We start from the raw sequence: 19,873 nt of genomic DNA, 5'->3' as shown, positions 1-19,873 counted from the left end.
TCTGATCGAAAAAAAAAAGGAGGGAGGGGCGCGGTTTTATTCTTGTGGGGTTGCCATTTTCCTGCTTCTTGTTTCCCATCGCACAGCAGTTGCAGGCAAAAAAAAGAGGGGCTTCTGTCTATGACAGATGAGATGGTACATCGGGACCCGACACGCGTTTTTGGGCGAAACGTGAAAAGGCGTCGACGACTGCTGCATAAAAGAAAACATGCTGAGATTCTGATAACAATCTTCTTTTTTTCTGTATTCGTTTAAAAAGTCATAACTCTATGTTTTGTTGAATCGTATATACTTATTATTTGACTATACAGTCGATGGGAAATCGTGTTCTCCCGACACGGCATTTGTCAAATGCGAATGAAAATAGCTCATTTTTGGGATGGCTTTTTCTCTTCAAAAATCAAACTAAGAATAAAGGACGATTTTTCTTGTTCTAAAAAAGGGGTTCAGCTTCATCATATACATACTGTTGATTATGCATGTGACTTTCTTTTCAGGGAAACAGATATTGTCACGTAAAGAATTTCAACTATCAAGTGACACACATGGACTCTCTCCCCTCCTTCGTGAGACTCATCTGTAGTTCATTCTCGTATGGTCACGTGACAAGAGCCAATGCTCGAAAAAGACCGGCCAGTGTCGTGTGTGCATAGAATTACCAAACTAATATCAGAACCCGAGTTGCGCGCGTGGCAGTTAGTTTTGATGGAGTACATTTCTAAAAATAGTATATATATGTTGAAAAGAGTTTGCATTAGAACATCATTTGCAATTGTCAAAAGAAAATTTTTCGAGAGTGTGTGGTAGGGGGGGAGTATAGGCTACCCTTAAAAATAAAAGTCATTTGTTATGTAATAGTGTCGCCCACCCCCCCTCGTCTTGTTCGGAAGAAAAACAATTCGTTCCAATCCATAACATTTTTTATAGTTCACAATGCGCTTGCTCTCTAATCGTTTGTTCTCCTTTCTTTTATGCACGCGCGTCTGATATTCATAGAAAATGAGTCACGTGCCGTTACGTGATGTACGATGGCGAGCGACAGTCGAGATATCACGCTGTTCCGAATCCAATCAGCCGCGCAGTTTCCTCCATCCATGGGTTGTATATATTCTCTTGCCCACCCCTACATTTTTGCGCTATAAGGGTAAAAATGGTCGATTTTTATTGTCTGATTTTGGGAGGAGATTGACAACATTTCTTTTCGAGGTGATTTACATCTGACGCGAATGTCCACAGCCTTTTCCTTTTTTTATATATGCAACTGACAATAAACAAGTCAAATTAATGTTCTGGAATATTTCACGTAGTCTCGAATTAAATGTCATCCTATCTAACTGCTCCATCTATGGTTTTTTTTTAGGTTTCAAAATAAAAAAATAGGAAAATAAATTTTTATTTCTTTATTGCGACATCCAAGATGTGCGATCTGCACGTTGGGATGGCCCTTTAGGGCTTCTTTTTTTTTCACGGTCCAGTAATAAAACACGGTTGCAATTATTTACGATATTAAATGGCAATCCAGTGACGAAAATAGTTTCAAGTGCCAAATCAACAACGGACCGTATCATCCTCCTCTTTTTAACACACGCGGGTAAACAATTAGATACATAAGCCTCTCTTCTTTTCTCAGATTATAATAATTGTCGTTCCCACTTCCAATGACGTCACAGCTCACGTCAGCAACCTACCATTTCGAATATGAGAGCTGTTTCCAGCCATTAATTCATTCCACCCGCGTGACTTTTCGAAATCCGCGATTTTTTTTTCATAAAAAAAAATGATGTCCCTCCCACACAGATTCAATTTGGCTTACAGCGTCAAATTCACCAAAGAGTTCTTCAGGGAATTTTTAAAAATAATACGGAGCCAAAAATTGATGGTGTCGAGAACTGCCGACACACTGAAGGGCGGTGTCCGTGAAAAACTCTTATATAATTATCACAAACGTAAAAAGAAAGCCCGCGAAACTCCTCCCTACATTCCTGAGATTCAAAAGAACAAGAGAATTTAAAGAATCATAAATTTAAAAATAAAGACTGACGATATGATTTTAACCTGGACTGACATTGGTTTTTAAATGAGCTTCCAATGAGGCAGCAACTTCTACGTAAAAATTTGTTTTCCTCGCCAGTAAATGAATTTAAATCTTGACCGTGTAGATAACACAAAAAATCGAATACAAAAATCTACATGGGGTGAAGCGGTCAAAAACGGCTCATTTGAATATTCCGGTGGAGGGACCCAATAATCTCAAGTTAGACAGGATGAAATGTTGCTGGTCTGCCATCCAAAATGGACCTACTTGTTTATTTCTACTGAATATTCTGACTTGACTACATATTTGTTGTGTGCATACTATCCAAGGCTTCTTTCTCCTGCTTCTGTATATATTGCTTCGCCACAAATGTAACATAAGATACGATAGCCCAGGGATGCCAAAGTTCTTTTTCCATCATTTTTTTTTTGGTATGTGTATCCAGAAAACGTTGACCAGGACTCCATACATGTAACACTTTATGGATCCAATAGAGATCAAGTTACAAAGTGGGTTGATACATCCCGACAAAAGAAATAAAAAGTTATGGCTGATGGCCTTTTTTTCCCCCCTTTGTTTACAAGTTGCAACCCGCGCCATTGTTTGGCATGTCGTCTGTTTCCAGGGTTCTGAAACAAAACAAAAAAGGATTTTCCCGATGTTGGCTTCTAAAGAAAAAAATTGGGTTGACTATTAGCGAAAGAACAGGAAGAAAACTTATATAGTTTTGACACTGTGACATAATTTAGTTGCTGTTCAGTAGACTGGAAAAAGAGGACACATGAATTGTGTGAATGTCCAGTTGGCAAATAGGGAAGCTCCAGCTCACCAGGTGTCCTGGACTGCTACGTTTATTCAATTGCGTTTCATTATTTAGGGGGGATTTGTCAATGAATTTTTACTGGATAACGTATTGATTACGTTACGTAAACAATTTGTATGGAGATTGTCTTTTGTTTTGCTGTACGCGCCCATTTTTCCACGTTATGTCGTCGAACCCCCCAGCCAATTCTGACGCTCGCTCTGACGTGGTTCTATCACAGCGACGTAAATTGATGCTACACACCGAAACAAAATGGCTGTGTATTCCTAGACCATTTGGTAAAACAAAAAGGGGAGTGGGGGTAGAATAAAATCTGCAAGGAGGTTCTAGGAAAATGTGTATAGATTTTCCTTTTTTTTTATGTGAAAAGTCACAGAAGATTTGAAAAATCTTTTTGGTGTAAAACTTTTCTCCTGTCATGTTTTTTGGGTGTCTGTTGCCGGATTTGTAATTGAATATTCTTGCAGTGAAACGTATAGATGTGCAGCAGTGCACAGTTTTATTGAAATTTCAGATTTTTGCATTTCTCTGGAAACAAGAATCCCCTGGAAGAGCTCAGACTGAGCATTTGAATTATGTAACACCAGCAGTTAATATTTTTTACCTTTCCTTTTTCTTTTTGTCATTAAAAATAAAGCTGGAGTGGGTGTCAAAAAACCCATGAATAATAAATTTCATTTCATGAATGCCCCTAAAACCGGTAGTCCCTTTTTTCGCGCCCAATTCATACTTGCAACAGCTGATTGCTGGATGCATTGGCAACGTTACATCACTGCACGTTTTTGAATTCATCGTTTCATTTTTATATTTATTTTCCATCAATTTTCACAAAACGTCGAGATTAAAGGTGAATAAAAAACAACAACCACCCACCAGCATGCAAAATAGACACACAAAAAGAAATCCTAGTTTACCAGTCTGCCACGATGGCGCTGTCAGCATACCTGAGATATACAGAATAGCCAGCAGAAGAAGGGGGACAAGACCAACGTTTCGACCGCGTGGGACTCCAGTAGGACACAGACTTCCATCGAGTCGGGTCGACGCTCGAGTTCATCCCTGAATTAGAAACTTATTTTTTGAAAAAGGAAAAAAAAAACTTTTGAGTTGATTTACATACATCGATGAATCAAATAACTTTTTCCCAGTGATTTGTAATTATTCAAACAGTGCATCTCGGATTCCCGTGTATTCAATTAAGAAAACAAGACATAATTATTCGTGCATTGTTTCCGTGGATCGTCTAGGAAATTTCGATCTCGGACTATGATTAAAGCAATCACCTAGTTACGCAGACATTGTCCATCACTTGTGGCAGCGTGTTACGGAATCTGCGAGAGACGGTAAGCGATTGAACCGCCATCTTAGTATTAAAACGTGTCTGGTCCCGTAGTCGTTTCGTTTTTAATTGGGCTCTCATCATTTTGAAATGCGAAACTTTCCGAGTCTTCCATGTTGTTTTTGAAGATTAGAAAATTGACCGTCTCTGTTATCCAATCAACGGGTTGAGATAATTGGCGGCAAAACTCGTAGGGGACGTCCTAACTTGGAAGATGTTGTTAACATAGCTTTTGTTTTAAGAGATTTGGCGCCATTCGTGCCACATTTTTCGAAATTGGCTGCCCAAAGTTTTTTGTTTTCAAGGTGGAAATGTAAAGAAAGTAAAAGCAGAGCTCCCGGGCAACTTGGAATTTCCTTTTCACTCATAACCTTAAGCTATTTCTTCTTTCGCTTTCGGTACTTACTGTTTTTCTCCCTTTTTTTTTGTGAATGTCAATGCCGGCTGTTTTTGTTTTCCCCTTTCTTGATTGTGGGAAAAGTTTCAAAAATTTAAATCTTTGAAAATGAAACAAAAAATGTCTTTGCCACGAGGTGGGGATTTTGCGTGGCCGCCCCCTTTTTCAGACCCAAGAATAGATTAACCTAATTGAAATTAAACTTGAAAAAATAACAAAAATGGGGGAATCTAGAAGAATAGATGATTGAATAGCAAAGTGTGTCACAGTTCAAAAAGATCAAATGCTTTGCCAAAATAAAACTAGTGGGGGAATACGGTGTGAAGTGTCTTAACACTTGAGCACCAAGAAAGAAAAAAGCGCAATTCAGCACATAGAGACAGCACGTCAGAAACAGAACAAAAAGGACATTGAGCAGCTCCAGGGTAAAGAAAAAGATTCCCCCTTCTTTTTTTTTTGGGTTGGCATCTTTGGTCGAGTGGGCAGACCGTCTACGTCGTCCACGTAATCCTTGAAAAAGAAGAGATGTTTTTTCTTTCGTTCGGTGAGGGAATAATATAAACATCAGCGTGAAAGTAGTGCGTTACTGTATTAGTCTGATGCAGTCGGTTCCTGTGTCATCAACGTCACACACTGAGATACTACAACAAAAACACAGTCCGACTTCTTGATGGGGGTCGGTATACAAGTTTGGATTTCGGGGCTCTACATCCCGTGTGTGTGTGTGTGTTTTATATCCTCCATTTCATCCGCAGGGGGTCAACCGGATGCAATTCCATTTGGCTCAATAGTTTTTTTTTTTCGTGCGGATTTTTTTTTTTTCAGGACTAAAACAAAATTGGAAATGTCTGACCAGATGACTAGATCCATTTTACTTTCATCTAGAAAGCCTCTCTCTTTTTTTTTGTTGTTGCTTCCGTCTGTGTGTATTTGTTCGGCAACAAATCGTTAACACTGAGATAGAGAAAAGAGCTCTGTGTGTGTGTGTATACCTTTCGAGCGTGTGTGTGTGTGTGTGTGGTGTTTATTTCTCCAGTGGAGGAGAAAGGGAAAGATCCGGGAAAGTTACACAGTTGCGTTATTCCGGTCAGACAGCTTTTTCTTGCCATATCCTTCCGTTTTTTTCCTTCTCATTTGTGAGGGAAAAAAAAAGGAGTTAATGCTTGACGCCGGAAGTGATGAATCGATCCGGATCTATTTTTACAAATCAGCTGATTCTCTGAAAAAAAAAAGACTGTAGCCTCTTAATTCATTAAATTACCTAATTTGTTGATTGAAAATGACTAAAAATTGGATGGGCTCTCTTTTTCTGATGTTAACGAGGTGATGCAACTAAAAAAAAAAATCCAATAGCAGACGTCCCTGCCCGGGCTCCCTTCGTGTGGAATCTATTTGAGAGGTGATAGATAAGGGGCCATAGGTAGAGAAAAATAAATAACAAACAAAAAATAGGGGTGGGGGATTTGAGTATCTTCGCTCCGTTTACCTTTTGGCGCATTTCCACATTTTTTTTTTAAAGAAAAAAAAATGAATTCCAGCTGTTTCTTGTTTCGTTTCTTTCGACATAGCTAATGTCACACACACACACACACAGGGAAAAAAAAAAAGATAAAAAAATTGGATCGAGTTGATGGCGTCAAATGATGGTCTGGTAAAGAAAGAAAAAGTTTGATTGGAAAAATCCCAAAAAAAAGGAGAAAAGAATTTTTTTTTTGGGTGGGGGGGACGTCCCGCCTTTTTCCCGTTCACCGGATCATGATCCCATCATATCTGGCGATCCGCCTCTCCTTCACGCACAAAGAAAAAGTGGGAGGGCAAAAGAAAAGTTTGGACGTGAAAGTTATACGAGATCGAGTCTTATGAAGTGGCATAAAACATATCCATCCCATCATTCGGCTTCTTCTTTGTCTCGCTATGTCGCTACGTAATAATAAAAAAGTGTGTGTGTGTGTGTTAATTTTAGCTATTCATTCGTGAATAGTCTCCGCGTGCGATTTTTATCGCGTGTACCTGAACAACAATTTTTTTTTCACGAGGATGTTTTGATGTGAATAATTGGGCGCCGTTCCAATTGGATTTTGCCCCATAGATTTTCAATGCATACAGGGGGGGGCGGTGAGAATATTTTATACCGTTGAAAACGACGCGTTTGATGAATCTGGCAACACGCAATTCTCTGCATGATACACAGCACAACGTGTAATAACATTAAACTCAAAAAAAGGGGGGGGGATTGAGAGCGGATGGATACAGTTTGTCAGAAAGCCAATTAGTGAAATCAATGCGATCCACTTGAAAATAAGAAATGGCGATTTTTCGAGGTGGGGGAAAGTTTGAAATGTGTTGACCGTGACGGTCACGCAGCCGCACCCATAATCGATCAACAATATCGAAACATTCATTTTTTTTTGTTTCGCTCGTAAAAGGAAATCATTACCATAAACACACGCACACTATTCAAAATTCGGCCTCTTTTTTTTTTTTTAAATAATAAATAATTCAGCCTTTGCTAACGTGAGCAAAAAATAAAAATAAAAGAGCATTGCCAAGTTTCGAAGAAAAGGCCCAGTTTATTTATCTCCCAATACTTCACCGGACTTGATATATGCACATGTCTGATCTCTTAAATCCCATTTTTAAATACTTTTCACGTCCCGCCGCTGTCTGTCGTGAAAATCGCGGGAGGTCTTTAGCATTCCGAGGCGTTTGTCTATTGTTTCGACCGAGGCGTTGGCAGAATTGTCTTTAGCTGCTGCTGCTGCTGCTGCTTCTAACTGTTTCTCTATTTTTCGACCTTTGGAAATGTTAACGGCAGTGCGAACGAATTGCCCAGCTCGCCCCAATAACAATAGATCCCAGATGGCGACATCTCTTGTTATTTTTCTTTGCAACTAAAGACATTTTATGGTCCCTTAAAAAGAGAAACTCTTAAGCCATCGCAGTCTTCTTCTTCTTTTTCAAGTTGAATATAAACAGGGTAGTTATCAGACGTCGAACCTTTTCTTTTTGAATAGGAAAGATTATTGATTAGCTTCGGGACTCGGCCGCACGTTCTCTCGTATATTTGTGTGTGTGTGTGTGCTGACGATGGCGGTATTTTTTTTTGGGGGGGGGGGATGTGCTCTTCCCCTTACGGCTGTTTTCGGCTTTAAGACGACGGAAGAAAAATAAAAGAAGCGGCGTATAACGTAATGAGTCCCACCCCAATCAGCACTTTTTTTTTTAGCAATCCAATCAAGTGCCGCTCATGTTTTCGACGTGGAAAGAAGCGGAGGGGGTGAGCTACCTCTTTACTACTAACTTGTATATGATGGAGAAAAAACACATCGTCCCTGTATATATATAATATATAAAGAACATGGACACAGTGGCGCCCATTTTATTTTGCACCGTCACGATCGTTGTTGAGAGAGGGACGGCAGTTATTAGTTTTATAACCCTGCTATCACACAAATGTCACAAACATCAGGCACAACATTATAGTGGAGGACTATAATAAAAAGGAAAAAAAAAGAGAAGAGATATGATGAATCATTTGCCGTAGAGCTCGGGCGTAAAGTCGTTTTTCGTCCATTGTCCGATTAATCGACAAGTATAAAGAGTAGAGGGGGGGAGAGATATATAGACTCGGATAAAAACCGTTGGTGCAACATTGCCCGACAATGGACTTAAAAGAGCAACGACTGCAACATTGTCGATAAAGGGCCCCGTCCTCTTTTAACAGTGTGTCCATATTTGGTGTGTTATAATATCCTCTCCAGCTTTCTTTTTGAACAATTGTGACTGGCCAAGGCTTTCGCCAAAATTCCATAGTTTTGCTTCAACAAGTTGAATTGAGCGCTTTAAAGGCCGGCGGGTGATCAGACCCTTTTCCGGGGTTCAAACTATTTTTAAAAATGAAAGCTGACCAGCTGCCACCCTTTTTTTTTTTTTTTGTTAAATGGGAAGTGGCTGCTTGTTGTGGCATCCCCCGCCGCTCAGCTGGTGTTTAGACCCATCGTCGGATAATTTTCCTGTGTGGGTCATGTTTACAGTACGTGCCCTTGTGTGTACCTTGATCTATACCCTTAAAAAAAAAAGCAAGTCGTACGTCATTTAATATTGTTTAAATTGGGTAAACGTAAGGCTTCCCTGCGATCTTTATCGTTTTTTAAAATGTACTAAATGGGACATCAGCTGTTACATTTCAGAATTCGTCACGCGTCTTATTTTTTAAAAAAATATTCTGTTCATCTGCCTCCCGTATGCTGGTTACGCTTAACTGATAAATTTACGCGTCTCCCCCTCCTTTTTTTAAACAGGAAAAAATTGATAAAATTTAAGCGGCTGCTGTCAAAAGTGTTAATTAATAGTCGGGTAAATAGAGTCTCTTCCGCTCGATCGGAAGTCACACGACTGTATTTGGAGTCAATTTTTAGAGTACCGCAAGCCGTTTCGTTGAATCTACCACGTTGCCGAGAACAGAGCAATGATCTTGTTAAATAAAGAAGATCTGATTCGGAGAACGAGTACTTTGTGTATATTTTTTTTACTACATTAAAATAAAAAAAATCAGCTCAGTGTACAAAGGGGAAGCGCTTGGTCTTGAATTTCGATTGTCGTTCACATTTGAAGAGTTGCTCGTTAAATAGAGCTGAAACTCTTAATTTGTGAGTTATTTGAAAATGATTTAAATGTTTAACTCTCCAGTCGATTTATTTGCTATTGATGTCTAACGGAATTTCCATTTTTTTTTTGTTTTCTTTCTTTACAGAACGTCTTTCCTCGTAGGCCGATCCTAATCAGCAGCTCCTTTGAGTTAATAAGAGTCTCCGGATTGAGCGTCTTTCTTTTTATTGTGTATAGCCGATTGCTGCTGACGACTGCCATCCTTAACTGCACAATAACAACTAATAATAGGCCTCAGTATATATATATATATATATACGTATACTGGGCACACACACACACACAGTTAGTTGTGCACGTCCTGTCGAATGTTTCACCCAGTTGCCGATGCCAACTCATCGATCTGTCCGGGCTAGTTGCACTAGTAACACCCACAGCAGCCGGATCGCTGTTGACACGCACGAAAGGGCCCAGTCATCGGGGCCAGTATCGGCACCTAAAGTGCGTGACTAGAGGCGAAACTTGTACGTCCGTGTTGGATTTCAACCACCAATAATAAAAAAAAACAAACTTCTTTAATGTAAAAGAAAAAAAGGGCGGGAAAATTTGAAAAAAAAAAAAATCGATTTTTGCATTAAAACTCGAGTGAAAGTGACACACTGTGTTACTTTTAAAGAAAAGAAAAGATCCTGTGACGGAAATCCCCATGACGGCTAGCTCAAAAGTCAAGAGGATGCTGCCACAGCAAACGGAGGACGATGGCCGGTCACGGTCCGAAAACGTGGCTGGACATGACTGGCAGTCCCATCGGATTGGCTGTGCCACCCCAAGGATGGCCGGATCGAATCGTGCTATTAGACGTGACGAGTTGTCGGCGCAAGGTGAAACAGCTGGAAGTGTTTCTGGTGCAAATAAAACAAGTGCGAACCCACAAGTCAAGCCACGATTCGCGATCTTTCGTCTTCTTCATCCTGTCACCCCGCCGCTGCTGCTGGCCCTTTTCCTCTTGACGCTAATGGCGTGTCGACCGTGTCACGGTCACGATCCCGAGCTCTTCGACATGGACGACGAGGATGGTACGTTTGTTTATTTATTTTTATTTCCACTTACCGAAACCTCTTTCGAAAACCAAACAGCAAATCACGCGGAATCATTAACTACTGTTTAGTAGTCACCCTTTGTTCCCCTCCCCCTACCGTTTTTTTATTTTGAATTTTAAATCACATTCGACGTCTCTCTGGATTTTGCCTATTCAGACGGATCGCAAGTCATTAATGTGGCCAGAGTTGGGTGGAAATCCATGTTCCCTTCTTGTTCCTTTTGCGTCTATCAATAGAGCTCGTCGAGACTCGCCCCTTTTCCTTGTGTTCCACAGTTATACATAGTTATCAGGGCAACAAGAGAGAGAGAGAGAGACACACTTTGATCTTCACAGTATACAGCCTCTCTCTCTCTCTCTGTCTTCCATTTCTTTTTTGTCCAAAACTGTAAAGATGTCTATCCATCTTACATCCATGACTGGTTTTGCTGGCTGCCGCCAGAAGCAGACGTCGTAGACATTAGTGGGTTTGTGTGAGGCGCACATATCGTTTCCCCCATCTTTCATCTTTTATTTATTTATTTTTTGGAAAATTCTCCCGTTTTCGATTGAAAAGTCCTCGTCTCTAGACCCACCTCTGAATCAAACGGATCGTTCTAGAGGTTATACAGTACCCTGTTGTTGATTTGAAGGCTTCCACGTGTCTACGAATTCTGACGAAGTAGGAAATAAAAATGCGGATTTTTATTTTTTATTCATTCAACTCGAGGAAAATTGTTCGCTTAAAAGAGTTTTAAAAAAAATGGCGCTAACCTCAAAGTCAATTGGAATCGATGGCAGACGGACTTTTTTTTTTTTTTCGTTCTCTTTGCCAGTTCCCATTGCACAATCGACAGCAAATGGCCTGACATTAGTCTCCTATCTGACTCTTCCATTTCTTTATTCTCACTCACCCACTGTGTAAAATGGAGGTAGAGAATAAAAGAAAAAAAAGAAAAAAAAATGGAGGAATCTACCACAAGAGATTGGTTGGTGCTCCTGTTCCGGATAGATTCTATGGATCCAAGACATTTCTTCTTTTTTTTTCCCTTCCTCCATTTCTTTCCCCTCCCCTTTTTTTTGTTGGTTACACGACGAATCAGGGGAGATGGGGAAGGCCACAACGCAAAGCGAAAAGGATCGATGTCTTTATTCGTTACACCACATCCATGAGGATTGTCCGATCCTGAGAAATGAGAGAATTCACGATAGCAGAAACTACAAAGTGTGGCTTAGAAAAAGAAAAAAAAAAAGGGAAAAACATGTACATTGTAAATAAAAAGAAGAAGGAAAGAATTCTACTGCCATCGTGCCGGTTGATTGAAAAACTTGGGAAAGAAAAAAAAAAGTTTGGAGGACAATAGCGTGAAAGGCGGCGTGTTAGCTTCTTGTGTGATCGTGTGACGAAGAATAAGGGGGGAGGAGAAAGTCGGTCGTGAATAGCGGGAGGAAATCCCTTTACCGTTTTTGCCTAACGTGAATAAAGAGATTGCGTCGACATTGCTGTTTTTTTTGTCCCTCCCATCGTCGTTTACAAAAGACGATGTTTGACGTAAAGGCCTACTGTCTACATGTTCCTTGATCCAATAAACATTTTCCATCGTTTTCGTTCCAATTAAAAACAACAAAAACAAACATCAAATCGGACTTGTCGGGACTAGGAGACGTGATCCGAGTGAATGCGAGGCTGTACTTAGAACATGTGTGTTTAGCTAGAAAAGGTTAATGGGTACGTATTTTTCAAGGGGACAACATGCCGCAACGTGTTTGCTCCCACGCAAAAAAATGACGAACGGAAATAAAATATTGACGCAAACGCCGCTAGTTTCGTCTAAATAAAAGAAGATGTTAATAAAGTGTATTATAGATGGGCAATAAACAATTCATTAGCCCTTCAGCATCCGCATTTTCAAGAGGCTTTTTAAAAAATATTTACAAAGGAAAATAGAAGCAATTTTTGTCTCTTCATTTCAGTCTGAATTTTTGATTGGATTCACCAACGGCTAAACAATTGCCGCCCTACGTTTTTGTAGTCTGCTGCGATTTGTTGGACGTGCGTTGATGACTATCCAATGTCGCAAGGAATTCCAATTAGAGAAGCGACGAAACTCGTGTGCGTCCCTCACTGGCGACAGTTTCATCCAACCATCAACTGCTCTTGTCCTTTTCATTTAGCGATTCCCAGGTAGCACAAGGAGACAATTACGTAATTTTAATAAAATCATTTCGTTAATGCATTGGGCATCGATTTTTAACCTCTATCCCAAAAGTTGGAGATTCTTTTTGATTAATTCCGCGAGAAAATTATTTGAAATTCGCTTTGATACGCTATGGGTTATCTGTGGCCTTTGCGGTGGGGGAGGGGGATTAGACGACGATTATTTTGATGTGACAAAATACCAACTACTCCCCTTAAAAAATGATGTTCCTGTTTGTTTTCCTTAAGCGCATCGTATCGCCACGCGTATCGATGATCGATGCCCGATCGATCGATTCGAGAGGCCACTGACAGTCCTAAACAGGCGATACGCATACACGAAACAAATTAATGTTTATTTTTTATTTTTTTAAATAATAAAAAAAAAAGACCTTAAAAAATAATTCGGACCCTATCGTACATATTGCAATATGCTGCGTGTACCGTGTAACCCACAGATTTTCTGATCGATTTTGGAAATGAAAGAAAAGACTCTTCACGTATCGAACTTCACGCACATTGTTTCTTCCCCCCCTCGCCACATTCTCTGATATTGCGCAAAGAGTGACTTGCTGGTTGGTTAACCCACCCTTTACTGTGTTTCCCCAACGAAATATTTGAGATGCAAAAAATCATTTCCTGTCTGTTCCGCTGATCATGTTGTATTTTTTTGCAATCATGCTGCCCTTAACGCAATCACTAACTCGGAACGGGATTTAAAAAAAAAAACAACAAAACAATGAATTTTAATTAACAACAACAATATAACACAAAAAAAAAGGAAACGGAGCCATCGGCACCGACATCGTTCAAATTACAGGTAAGGACGAAGAATTCGTGTGTGTGTTTCTACACGAATGCGTGTAATCAACGAAGCTCCCAGCATGATGAGAGAAATTGCAATTGGATGTTATTTGTTGTTGTTTGCGTCTTTTTTTAAATAGATTATTTCTTTTTTTTTTACGCTTTTGTGTGTGTCACGCGGGACAATCTCACGATGTGCACCTTGACCTTTTTTCTTTTTTTCATGCTGTCAGCGTCTGTCGCGCTGCGTAAGAAAACAAAAATACGATAATAACTTATGCCTCCATCATTATCGTTTGTGCCCTTCGCATGCCGGGCTGCTTATCGTGACGCTTTTATCCCCCTCCCCCCCAACTAAATGACCGAAATTCTTTATAAAAAAAATTTTTTTGTTTGCCTTTTCTTAGTAACGTGGGATACTTGTTATCGTCTTCGTAGTTTATTTATTTTTTTCTTGATGAATTAGTCTGTGCGCCAGGGTGTTTGGGGGAGGAAGATAGAAGGGGGTGATAGCGGGATCGATCCGTCATCACGCTCACCCCCCCCTCTTCCTCCTCCTCCTATTTACAATTGCATAGATGGATCGTTAGGTGGAGGAGGTTTTTGTTTGTGTTTGAAACTTCCATTTCCTAGCCGACCTTGTTATTATTTTTGTTTACCTGTAACACGCTGGGAGGTTGAGTGCGGGGGAGGTACATCGAAGAGGGCGTCTATGTACACTTCAAAAAAAAAAATAAATAAATAAATAACGAAACAAAATTTTTAAGGGAATTTCCCATGTTGGATAAGCCGCCAAATAAGCGTCCAAGGATACGAGAAAGGTCGAACTATAAAGTCGTGTAAGCAACGCTTCGTGTGCAACACGGAAGACGGATGATGCTATTACAACGAAACGAGCAAACAAACAAAAAAGAAAATTCATTTTGTGATAGGTAAAGACGTGATGACTCCCAGGGTGGTAAACAGGTTGGGAGGGCTCTCACGTAACGAGTCTATGTGTGTGTATAATCTACGCTTTTATTTGCTTTTTTATTATCTATTATTTTTTTTTATTTAGCTTTATTGATGCATCAGCCCTTATTGAAATTGTAATTTGTTATTCATTATTTAACAGGACCTTTGCAGCACGTCGTTAGTGTAGTCAAAGGTAAAACGAATCTGCCGTGCGACATAACGCCACCCGTCGAAGACGACCAGGCCAGTTTGGTTCTCTTCTATAAAGACGACGCCAGTCCATCCATTTACACGTAAGTAAATTTTTTTTTCTCTTTTTTTTTCCCTAACTGTCCATTTAAATTTCGTTGCTGAAGAACTTGCCTTTCCCAATATCTCACTATAAATAGAAGAAATAACGTTTAAAAAAAGGAAAAATCCAGTAGCAATTATAGGGACGTTGGCAGACATATACGACGCCTCATAAAAAAAAAAGATCGCAGTTAGGACATAAAGTATTATTATAAGGCCATTAAAAACAAAAGAAAAATAAACTTTTCATTTTTACGAGTTGCTAGCTTTGCGATGGATGGTGTCGTAGGGAAAAAAAAGTAATCGTTTTGGCGACTCATTGACGTTGTGTGGCATACAAAACGTAAAATGGGGGACATTTAAGAAAAAAGGCCGAGAGAGACCTAGAAAAGAAAAAGGGAATTTTTTTAACGATAGGACATTGGTTCATCCACGTTTTACAACTTCCGTTTGCGACTTCTTCTTTTTTTGTGTGTGTTTGAAAAACACACCCCATCTTTCGAGAGTGGGCATCTCTTTTGAAAAATAGACCCTGCGGCGCGTGATTCTTTTGTCGCCGGCTGAGGTATTTCACGGTTCGCTGGCCAATCTTTGGATGAGGCCTCTTTTTTCAAATGTTGAAAGAAAAAAAAAAGGGGAAAGCCCCTTTTGTTATCTCGACATTGGCAGTCTAGCGCCAAGTTTTTTAGCTCCAAAGGAAGAAGAAAAGCGTGGGGTCATCAATTGCGCAAGAGTTATCTCGGAATGCATTTTGGCCGCACACTCAAGTCATCCGAAACGATTGTTAAAATGATTTCCCCGCGTTGACTTAGCGCCGTGAAATGAATATGCGACAAAATCGGAAGCAACTTGATTGTAGTCTCTCTCCGATTCTCGTTGCGAATCGCTAGGAAAAAAAAAATTTAGTTTAAAGAGACGTGGCAAGTTTTTTCTGTGTGTGGACGTGAATTGCACAGACAGCGAATGACCGGGTCCAGTCACGTCGCAACTATATACAATAGCTCAAGCGTTACATTATAAGGCCCCAGTTGGCCATGTCTTGTTATTATTCCTTAGACGCTCAGCTCCAGATTCAATACAATTCCTAATATGACTAACGCTCAGACGGCCAGTCTCTCATTACATCACGTAATGCCTCCCTCCCCCCACCCAACAAACAAAAAAAAATCTATGTTTTGATCATAATTACATACAAGTCTGGATTAAAGTGAAATTATCAATTCCAATGGCCACGATCCGCCCTCAATCCCAGCAGATGAGAGACATCCGTTTTTTTTTTTTGTGTTTGTTGTATTCGTAATAAGACGTTGTCATGGTAACTATTTGAAAATTGCGGCTAACGAAATTGGGCAAAATGTTAATTTTCCCACGGAGTTTCGGTGAAATCTGCATGCGGATCTACGTCATTTATTATGCTGTTCGTATTTTGGAAGGGGGTAAATCCAATAGATGAAGTTTCATTTATGATTCACGTATATTTTGATAGGTACGATGCTCGAGATAAGTACGCCAGCCGGCCTAGACATTGGTCCGACGACAACGTGCTGGGCAAACGTGCGTTTTTCAGCACGGTCGTCCTTCAAAATTCATCATCCGGCTGTCTGATGATCGATAATGTGCGCGAATCAGATGCTGGACTTTATCGATGTCGTGTCGATTTCAAACGTTCGCCCACGCGCAACAGCCGAGTCAACCTCACCGTTGTCGGTAAGTTGATTTTCCATCTGATTGTTTTCATTTTTCATTTGCGTGTTTCCATCTGATCCCGCGCGCTCACGATCAAATAAAATGCGGGGGGTTGGGAAAGGGGGTGATCCATCAGATCACACACACACACACACCGAATGCGGATGAACGCCTTCATCCCTCAAAGACAATCAAAGAATTTCTCTTCCTTTCTCTTATTCGTTTTTTCTTCTTGAGTTTGCTTGTCCGTTTTCCCGACCATTTCGGCTGGACACGTTCATGGCAAGAGATGGATCGACCAAATCATCGACCACTCGACCGCACAGTTTTTTTTTTTGATTCATCGGGGTTGGCTCTTGTGGAGTTATTCACATCATCACGGCCTGCTGGTTGACGTGTATTCGAATAATAATAATATAACACAAAAAGAGGAGCCGGGCAGTGGGAAAGAACAATCTGAGAGTGATGAGATTGAGATATAGAGTCTAGAAACACTTAAAAAAGAGAAGCCACGGCTGTCTGAATCGATGAGTGTGTAACATCTTCTCTTGAGGTCGATTGAGATTTTGAGTTTTCATTTCCGATTTATCAGAGTGCGATCGCGTAGGCCCTTCGTACTATAGTTGCCATATTACGTATTGCGTGTAGCCTTTGGCGATTTATACCTCGTGTCGTGCTAGTTTCACATTCAAACAATTTTGAAGTGACTCCGTTGATCGAATCTGGCCATGATCAATTTCAAACTATGGCGATCTAGAAGCCAATGAATAAACCATCTGCTATATTCCAACTAGCAAAGGCCAATATGTTCTTTGTGCTGTAAATCGAACAAAAGGCAAAACAAAACAAATAGGTTGTTGCATTTGCGCGCGCCTCTACCTGGAACTTTTCAGTGCCATAAAATCGACCTTTTCGTGACGGCTAACTCTTTTCTTTTTTCTCTCTTCCGAATCAACAATGGGCTCTCGTTATCTTTCACGATGTGTAGATTTATCTTATTCGGCTCTTTTATTTATTTTTTTATTATTATTTAACATGTTTTTTTTTTCTTTGAAGCCGCTAAGAATTTCCTGCTGCATCATCGTTAACATTATCATCAAAGTCCTTGAAATTTATTTCTGAATTCTTTTGTTATCTGTATTGACTTTCTTATCATTACCATCCGAGTCTTGTAGGCTGAAAAAGGCTCGAAATCCCCACTTGAGAAAATAAAATAAATCTTAGGCAATTTTGATAACTGTAAACTTGCAAATTTGTTGAAATCATCTCGTTTTAATTACATTTATTTGTGTTTTTGTTTTGTTTTTTAGTGCCGCCCAAACAGATGAAGATCACGAACGAAAAGGGCGTTGATGTCGACGATATCATTGGTCCATTCGACGAAGATGCAACGCTGATCCTCGTCTGTATCGTTACTGGAGGTAAACAAAACAATTGATTTATCCCATTCCTTTTTTTTTTAAAGTTTAAAATTCACGTATGTCCTTTTTTTTTTTTTAAATATTGAAAAAGACAATCGGGTTTTTATGCCACTCGATAGACTCGAGTTTATCGAACCCCTTTTGATTCTCATGAATGATCTAATCATCAAAGCGAATCTCCTATTCATTTTTTTTAAATTGTCACGCACCACTGCCGATCACCGTGCGGGACTCGCTTCAGTCAAGATGGTAGTCGATACACAAGACTGCCGAATCATAGCCAACTCACATCTTGTGGATAGCAATCAAAACACATCGTAGGGGGAAATGTAAAAAATATTGAAACCCATCCCAACGTTGGCTTTATTATTAGTCTTTTTAATGTTTAATGGATTTTTTTTTTTATTTTTAAAGAGATGCACAGACCCAGTATAACCTGGGCTTATTTATACGTTAGAAATTGGCTGGTTGTTGTTTGGTTGTGCCCAAATCGACGTGCAACCCAATCCTTATCTTTTTTATTTATTTATTTATTTTTAAATCATTTTGGATCCATTTGAAATTCTGATAACAAGACGTGATTTTTTCGGGCCGTCTTGCGTGCGTTTCTTTGATCTTGTTTGATTGAATTGCATTCGATTAAAGCCGATCGGGTTCGGATTTTGGTTCGCGTTGAAGTTTTACATGAACGCAATTGAAGCTCCGGCGTTGGATGGATGCACAATGATCGGAATTTTAAAAAAATGAATTGATTTTGCAGGAAATCCGACACCAGAAGTCACGTGGTGGCAAGAGGAAAGGATGATTGACCGTCACGCTGAAATTCGCCATTCGGAGCAGGGAGTGGCGCGCAATGTCCTCCAACTGGAGCGGCTCGGTCGGGTCGACTTGCGCACCAAACTCTCGTGTCACGCGTCCAATACGCAACTGTCTCAGCCATTGACCAAATCCGTCGAGATCGAACTCAATCGTAAGTCCAAAACAAACTTTTTTCTTTCTTTCTTTCTTATTTTACTCTATTGGTTGTAGTTTGTCCCGTGTCCGTCAGTGACAACCAAAGTTTTTGTGTATCTTGTTTTTTTTTTTTTTGTTTTGTTTACTGGCCCGAAACCCCAAGGGAAATTGACTTTTTGTGCTGGAACATTGTCACATTTTTTTTTTCTTCCGAAAAGGACACAGACGTCGATAAATTGCATCATTCGAATGAAAGCATTAGCGCGGCAAAAAGCCGACACGCAACTATGTTCTGATTCCTTTGTTTTTATACTTTTAATATTCCCCTCGTTATTTCCGGCTTTTCAGTTTCCAGGAGAAAACGACCCATCCGGTCATGTTCCTCCCAAGTTCCCTAGCGATTTTTTGCGATGATTTGATTGCGACAAACGCACACACACACAACGAGGTTGTGTAAGTCTTACACTATATTTCTGGGCTATTATCACGAAAGCGAAACGATGTCCGTGTCGTGAGTTTATGATGAAGGAGAGCACCCCGCATCAACGCGTCTACCATAAAGGTAACTGGGGGGAGGGTTAGTAATTTGATTGGCTTATCGTGTCAGCGCAGACCTGTTTGCTACATATTTCTGCTCCCGCGGGAAGAAATGTATCTATACACTAAGTCACGAAGTCCCTATGCGTTTGCCCGTCAAAACAAAGAACGGCCGCGGAAGATTGGCCAGACATGCAATCATTCGTATACGGACTCTGAATCTAACCAATCATCAGTGTAGTGTGGGGGGGCAACAGGAAAAAGATGATCCCATTTTTTTTTTCCCTTTTTTGTGGTATCCGATCTTGGGCATCCTCAGCGGAAATTGTTTTTCACGTTTGCCCTGTAGAGACTTCCAAAACGGCTCCCGAATGGATCAATTATCTTGTAGGACGTTGTTGTAATTCTCTTGACGGCCTTTATCAAGTTTGGGGTAGACGGTGTTGTTTGTTTTTTTCCCCGAAGAAATGCATTGGCGGGAGGAACAGCCCAAATTATATCGATTAACGTGAATCCCCTTGATGCGGAACGCGTAGCCAACAGGCTGGCCAAAGTGCTGGCGCAACTCTCGTAATTCCCGCTTTATAAGGACAGCAGAGGCCACACAATCGCAAACAACAACACGTTAACTTGCCAGCATCATTTTCTACATTTTTTTCAAAGTGTGAAAGAGATCCTTGTTGTTTTTACGACGATAGGCTCTCGATTTATCGCCTCCATTAAACGAGAAAAAAACAACAGAAGAAATC

General features: G+C 40.2%; 1 protein-coding gene across 4 annotated transcripts in view; it reads left to right on the top strand.

Moving 5' to 3' along the window:
* Positions 1 to 3,855: 3,855 nt before the first annotated feature.
* The window catches only part of LOC116935989 (hemicentin-1), a 37,085-nt gene continuing 21,067 nt past the window's right edge, over positions 3,856 to 19,873 (top strand). For 3 of the 4 annotated variants that reach the window (XR_006649996.1, XR_006649995.1, XM_032943213.2), the window contains exons 1-7: positions 3,856 to 4,201; positions 9,348 to 10,278; positions 13,259 to 13,297; positions 14,396 to 14,528; positions 16,013 to 16,233; positions 17,523 to 17,633; positions 18,394 to 18,603. Coding sequence is in view for 2 of the 4 variants with exons in the window: in XM_032943213.2 (XP_032799104.2) it covers positions 9,909 to 10,278; positions 13,259 to 13,297; positions 14,396 to 14,528; positions 16,013 to 16,233; positions 17,523 to 17,633; positions 18,394 to 18,603 (1,084 nt within the window). In the remaining 2 variants the exon portion in view is untranslated. The remainder of the gene's footprint in view (positions 4,202 to 9,347; positions 10,279 to 13,258; positions 13,298 to 14,395; positions 14,529 to 16,012; positions 16,234 to 17,522; positions 17,634 to 18,393; positions 18,604 to 19,873) is intronic. The other variant, XM_032943214.2, reaches the window with a different exon arrangement.

Source organism: Daphnia magna, linkage group LG8, assembly GCF_020631705.1.
Source record: "Daphnia magna isolate NIES linkage group LG8, ASM2063170v1.1, whole genome shotgun sequence".
Lineage (NCBI taxonomy): Eukaryota > Metazoa > Arthropoda > Branchiopoda > Diplostraca > Daphniidae > Daphnia > Daphnia magna.
This window is presented reverse-complemented; position numbering and strand designations above follow the sequence as displayed.